Genomic DNA, 6,941 nt, shown 5'->3' with positions numbered 1-6,941 from the left:
AACAGGGGTTTTGTTACAGTACTGGTTCTGTGTAATTGATTGAAAGACAACTAATGATGTCATGATGAAGCACTGAAGACTTCTATATTTCAACAAGGTTGTTGTTAAATAAGAGAAGAGTCTAAGGTTGTAACAGTGATACATCTGTCTATCACCTGTTAAAATGGTGTTCAACACAACCAGTTACAACTGAAGTATCTGACCATCAATAGATTAAAGAAAAAGCCATTTGTGTTTTAACACAGCAGCCCCATATCATCAGGTGCACTTTTGTTTTCATTTGGGGAAATATCATTTTCTAATATTTTATTTTTCAGTCCATTATATTGTTATTAGGCCTACAAAATACATGTGTTGACTTGGATTAGGCCATGGGAATATAATATTGTCTGCTAGGCTGTGTATACCCTTCACTACATCCCTGTATGCCTGCCTGCATATACATACATACATACACGCACAAACACACACACATACACATTCATCTGAGAGTTACTCACTTAATGATTTCCTGTTTCTCCTCCATTTGTAGATCAGTAGCAGGATGAGTCCCACCACCAACACAGCCAGACTCACACACACCATGATGACCACTGGTGTACCTAGAACTACAAATACAAGATAATTACATTCCTCTCAGACCCTGATCCTTCCTAAACTGGTAGGAAGACAGACATACAGACATATAGAGACAGACAGACAGACAAACATATACAGTATATCACAAAAGTGAGTACACCCCTCACATTTGTAAATATTTGAGTATATCTTTTCATGTGACAACACTGAAGAAATGACACTTTGCTACAATGTAAAGTAGTGAGTGTACAGCTTGTATAACAGTGTAAATTTGCTGTCCCCTCAAAATAACTCAACACACAGCCATTAATGTCTAAACCGCTGGCAACAAAAGTGAGTACACCCCTAAGTGAAAATGTCCAAATTGGGCCCAATTAGCCATTTTCCCTCCCCGGTGTCATGTGACTCATTAGTGTTACAAGGTCTCAGGTGTGAATGGGGAGCAGGTGTGTTAAATTTGGTGTCATCGCTCTCACACTCCCATACTGACTGGTCACTGGAAGTTCAACATGGCACCTCATGGCAAAGAACTCTCTGAGGATCTGAAAAAAAGAATTGTTGCTCTACATAAAGATGGTGTTCTGGTCCAGTGTCTTTTCACACCACTACAAACACACAGACATTACAGAGGAAGTTACAGTGTTCTGGTCCAGTGTCTTTTCACACCACTACAAACACACAGACATTACAGAGGAAGTTACTGTGTTCTGGTCCAGTGTCTTTTCACACCACTACAAACACACAGACATTACAGAGGAAGTTACTGTGTTCTGGTCCAGTGTCTTTTCACACCACTACAAACACACAGTTATTACAGAGGAAGTTACAGTGTTCTGGTCCAGTGTCTTTTCACACCACTACAAACACACAGTTATTACAGAGGAAGTTACAGTGTTCTGGTCCAGTGTCTTTTCACACCACTACAAACACACAGTTATTACAGAGGAAGTTACTGTGTTCTGGTTCAGTGTCTTTTCACACCACTACAAACACACAGACATTACAGAGGAAGTTACTGTGTTCTGGTCCAGTGTCTTTTCACACCACTACAAACACACAGACATTACAGAGGAAGTTACAGTGTTCTGGTCCAGTGTCTTTTCACACCACTACAAACACACAGACATTACAGAGGAAGTTACTGTGTTCTGGTTCAGTGTCTTTTCACACCACTACAAACACACAGACATTACAGAGGAAGTTACTGTGTTCTGGTTCAGTGTCTTTTCACACCACTACAAACACACAGACATTACAGAGGAAGTTACTGTGTTCTGGTCCAGTGTCTTTTCACACCACTACAAACACACAGACATTACAGAGGAAGTTACTGTGTTCTGGTCCAGTGTCTTTTCACTCCACTACAAACACACAGTTATTACACAGGAAGTTACTGTGTTCCACTACAAACACCCAGCCTCCACTAACACACTGACTAACATACTGTAGTTATAACTAATAGACTGATATAATAGAATGCTATATGCTATTTACATGGTCAGACAGTATATAACATAGCTACTGCAGGTGGACAGCATGGGGAGCAGAGGAGGCTGGTGAACAGAGATATAGGAGGATGGGCTAATCACAATGGCTGGAATGGATGGAACGGAATCAAACACATTAAACATGTGAATGACATTAAAAATGTCATGCAATTGTCATTTCCATTAAACTACTTTTATCAAATAGATATGAGTGTAACTTGTGTGTTTATGTTCACATGTTAAAGAGAAAGAAGAAGTTTATACTCACTTATAACAAGCAGCTTCACCTGTGTGATCAGTGTAATGTAACGTTGTTCTGTCCTGCTGGTTGCTACTCCACACCAGTAGGTCCCAGTATCATCTTCAGTCAGGTCCCTGATGGTCACTGTGGAGAATCTCTCTCCTGTGTTGTCAGACACAGAGAAACGACCAGCTTGTGCAGTTGTCTGGTAAGCAGAGGTCATATTAACACAAGTCTTGAAGTCATTGCTTTCCTTGCAGAAATACTTGATGCTGTCCTCATGGTCCTCTGGATAGTTGCATCTGATGGTAGCTTCTCCTCCCAGATAGGCCGTCTCTGTGACTGACTTCTCACAGCAGTCATCTGTCAATAGGAACACACATCACAACCTTAGTCTAGTACTATAGACTGACTTCTTACAGCAGTCATCTGTCAATAGGAACACACATCGCAACCTTAGTCTAATACTATAGACTGACTTCTCACAGCAGTCATCTGTCAATAGGAACACACATCACAACCTTAGTCTAATACTATAGACTGACTTCTCACAGCAGTCATCTGTCAATAGGAACACACATCACAACCTTAGTCTAGTACTATAGACTGACTTCTCACAGCAGTCATCTGTCAATAGGAACACACATCACAACCTTAGTCTAGTACTATAGACTGACTTTTCACATCAGTCATCTGTCAATAGGAACACACATCACAACCTTAGTCTAGTACTATAGACTGACTTCATTGACTAGTGGTACTGATCATGTTATAACATATGTAGCTAAATTCATTTAATAAAGTTAAAGTAAAAGTCTCTCACCCTTCTTCACATCCAGCTCTACCTCGGTATAACTGTCAGGTATAGCAGGTTTGTCCACTCCACACCAGTAGGTCCCTTCATCTTGACTGGTCAGTTGTCTGATGATCACCTTGAAGTAGTTTCTTCCAGTGATGTCATACAGAGAGAATCTACCACTGTGTGCCCAGGTGTTCTTCCTCAGAGTAGTTATCTTCTTATCACAACTATAAGTCCACTTTGGTCCCTTACAGAAATATTTCTCATGACTTCTTTCTTCTGTAGTAGATGATGACAGTTCCTCCAGAGTATCCTGTCACTTTGAAGGAGCTCAAACAACCTGTCAATCAGACAACAGAAAATACCTCTTGGTTTAGTGTTTTGTAATACTACTTACAGTTAGGACTCCTACACCATCCTCACGTTATACACACACACACACACACATACACAGCAGCCTTTATAAGAAATCTAACTGGATGTTATTACATTGTTATAGAGAGTTATAACAAGCTCATTACCTGTCATGAAGGAGAGGAGGATGACTATCAGCAGGATCCTCATCTTGTTGTGTTCTCTCCAGGTTGGTCCAGGTGTCTATAGGTCCTGATATAATGCTGTGTTCTCTCCAGGTTGGTCCAGGTGTCTATAGGTCCTGATATAATGCTGTGTTCTCTCCAGGTTGGTCCAGGTGTCTATAGGTCCTGATATAATGCTGTGTTCTCTCCAGGTTGGTCCAGGTGTCTATAGGTCCTGATATAATGCTGTGTTCTCTCCAGGTTGGTCCAGGTGTCTATAGGTCCTGATATAATGCTGTGTTCTCTCCAGGTTGGTCCAGGTGTCTATAGGTCCTGATATAATGCTGTGTTCTCTCCAGGTTGGTCCAGGTGTCTATAGGTCCTGATATAATGCTGTGTTCTCTCCAGGTTGGTCCAGGTGTCTATAGGTCCTGATATAATGCTGTGTTCTCTCCAGGTTGGTCCAGGTGTCTATAGGTCCTGATATAATGCTGTGTTCTCTCCAGGTTGGTCCAGGTGTCTATAGGTCCTGATATAATGCTGTGTTCTCTCCAGGTTGGTCCAGGTGTCTATAGGTCCTGATATAATGTTGTGTTCTCTCCAGGTTGGTCCAGGTGTCTATAGGTCCTGATATAATGTTGTGTTCTCTCCAGGTTGGTCCAGGTGTCTATAGGTCCTGATATAATGCTGTGTTCTCTCCAGGTTGGTCCAGGTGTCTATAGGTCCTGATATAATGTTGTGTTCTCTCCAGGTTGGTCCAGGTGTCTATAGGTCCTGATATAATGCTGTGTGTCCAAGTCTACAACTCTCTCTGTTCTCTCTCTAATTTTAATAACTTAAAAACAAACTTCATGTACTTTATGTACTCTCTCTCTCTCACTCTCTCTCACACTCTCTCACTCTTTGCGCTCTTACAATTATGTACTTCCCTATTTCTGCATCTCTCTCTCTCTACTAGTTCAAACCCTCCTACCACATGTTATTTCTGACAGCCCCTCCCTCTTCCTCCTTAACCAATCCTTAACCAATCACGTTGCTGTTCCTACATCGAAAGAGAGAGAGAGAGAGAGAGAGAGAGAGGAAAGGTGGGAGAGTGATCAGTGAGAAAAAGAGGGAGAGAGAGAATCCTCTATGGATCATAGAACAGAAACACATTCCTTCACTCTCATGCAGACTGGAAGCTGTCTACAGAGGAGAGATACAGAGTTATTCTGCCACTGGAGGGCGCTCTCCCTCCATCTCTCTCCCTCATCTCTCTCCCTCCATCTCAGCTCTGTGTGTCTAGTGACAGTGGAACATGTTGATGAGACAGGTACTGAGTTTACTCACAGCACCAGTGGAGGCTGGTGAGGGGAGGACTACTTATAGTAATGTCTAGAATGGAATGTATCAAACACATAGAAATATATTGGTGCTTTAATGACAAATACACATAGTCTCATTTCCCATCAAGTGGAGTAAAATAATAATAACTGAATAATAACTGAATAATCAAAGGTTTCTAAAAGCTACAAACTGTCTCTGTTTGTTCAAGCCAGTGTTACATTCACAGTAGAAACAATGAATGAATGAATGAATGAATGAATGAATGAATGAACGGAGGTACAGACGTAACGACCGACAAACAAACTAAATAATGATGTAATGATAATGATGAACAGATGATTGAACTAACGAATGATGAATGAACGAGCAAACAAATAAATAATGAATATAGGAACAAATGAAAGATGAAAATGTTGAATAAAATTATGAATGAATGAATGAACGAACAAATTAATAAATGATTAAATGAATGTATGAAGAAATTAACAAATTATTGATCAAATAAATGAATGAATTAAAAACACAAATGAATGACTAAATGACAACATGAAAACATGAATGTGCCATACAGATCAGTGACACTAGCATAGTGGAGACAGGCTGGATCTCTGGGGAAGTTGACAGTAGCATAGTGGAGACAGGCTGGATCTCTGGGGAAGTTGACAGTAGCATAGTGGAGACAGGCTGGATCTCTGGGGAAGTTGACAGTAGCATAGTGGAGACAGGCTGGATCTCTGGGGGAAGTTGACAGTAGCATAGTGGAGACAGGATGGATCTCTGGGGAAGTTGACAGTAGCATAGTGGAGTCAGGCTGGATCTCTGGGGAAGTTGACAGTAGTATAGTGGAGACAGGCTGGATCTCTGGGGAAGTTGACAGTAGCATAGTGGAGTCAGGCTGGATCTCTGGGGAAGTTGACAGTAGCATAGTGGAGACAGGATGGATCTCTGGGGAAGTTGACAGTAGCATAGTGGAGACAGGATGGATCTCTGGGGAAGTTGACAGTAGCATAGTGGAGTCAGGCTGGATCTCTGGGGAAGTTGACAGTAGCATAGTGGAGACAGGCTGGATCTCTGGGGAAGATGACAGTAGTATAGTGGAGACAGGCTGGATCTCTGGGGAAGTTGACAGTAGCATAGTGGAGTCAGGCTGGATCTCTGGGGAAGTTGACAGTAGCATAGTGGAGACAGGATGGATCTCTGGGGAAGTTGACAGTAGCATAGTGGAGACAGGATGGATCTCTGGGGAAGTTGACAGTAGCATAGTGGAGACAGGATGGATCTCTGGGGAAGTTGACAGTAGCATAGTGGAGACAGGCTGGATCTCTGGGGAAGTTGACAGTAGTATAGTGGAGACAGGATGGATCTCTGGGGAAGTTGACAGTAGCATAGTGGAGACAGGATGGATCTCTGGGGAAGTTGACAGTAGCATAGTGGAGACAGGATGGATCTCTGGGGAAGTTGACAGTAGCATAGTGGAGACAGGCTGGATCTCAGGGGAAGTTGACAGTAGCATAGTGGAGACAGGATGGATCTCTGGGGAAGTTGACAGTAGCATAGTGGAGACAGGATGGATCTCTGGGGAAGTTGACAGTAGCATAGTGGAGACAGGATGGATCTCTGGGGAAGTTGACAGTAGCATAGTGGAGACAGGATGGATCTCTGGGGAAGTTGACAGTAGCATAGTGGAGACAGGCTGGATCTCTGGGGAAGTTGACAGTAGCATAGTGGAGACAGGCTGAATCTCTGGGGAAGTTGACAGTAGCATAGTGGAGACAGGCTGGATCTCTGGGGAAGTTGACAGTAGCATAGTGGAGACAGGCTGGATCTCTGGGGAAGTTGACAGTAGCATAGTGGAGACAGGCTGGATCTCTGGGGAAGTTGACAGTAGCATAGTGGAGACAGGATGGATCTCTGGGGAAGTTGACAGTAGCATAGTGGAGACAGGCTGGATCTCTGGGGAAGTTGACAGTAGCATAGTGGAGACAGGCTGG

General features: G+C 42.7%; 1 protein-coding gene across 1 annotated transcript; it reads right to left on the bottom strand.

The window, feature by feature from the left end:
* Nucleotides 1-2,097: 2,097 nt before the first annotated feature.
* Nucleotides 2,098-3,670, bottom strand: LOC120042711 (polymeric immunoglobulin receptor-like). Its single transcript, XM_038987512.1, has 4 exons — nt 3,628-3,670; nt 3,131-3,385; nt 2,335-2,670; nt 2,098-2,132 (listed from the first exon to the last, which is right to left on the bottom strand). The coding sequence occupies exons 1-4, from the start codon at nt 3,668-3,670 to the stop codon at nt 2,098-2,100; spliced, it is 669 nt and encodes a 222-aa protein (XP_038843440.1).
* Between the last annotated feature and the right edge of the window lie 3,271 nt (nt 3,671-6,941).

This window comes from Salvelinus namaycush, unplaced genomic scaffold, assembly GCF_016432855.1.
Source record: "Salvelinus namaycush isolate Seneca unplaced genomic scaffold, SaNama_1.0 Scaffold749, whole genome shotgun sequence".
Lineage (NCBI taxonomy): Eukaryota > Metazoa > Chordata > Actinopteri > Salmoniformes > Salmonidae > Salvelinus > Salvelinus namaycush.
The sequence above is the reverse complement of the archived record's forward strand: the minus strand, read 5'-3'. Positions and strand labels throughout refer to the sequence as shown.

Excerpts from the sequence above, each read along its gene's own strand:
- LOC120042711 (XM_038987512.1), bottom strand. The coding sequence starts at position 3,670 with ATGAGGATCCTGCTGATAGTCATCCTCCTCTCCTTCATGACAG. Across the intron at positions 2,671-3,130 it reads AGAGCTGGATGTGAAGAAGG|ATGACTGCTGTGAGAAGTCA; the intron begins GTGAGAGACTTT and ends TCCTATTGACAG. Across the intron at positions 2,133-2,334 it reads GGTGAAGCTGCTTGTTATAA|CCTCCTCTGCTCCCCATGCT; the intron begins GTGAGTATAAAC and ends TCTGTTCACCAG.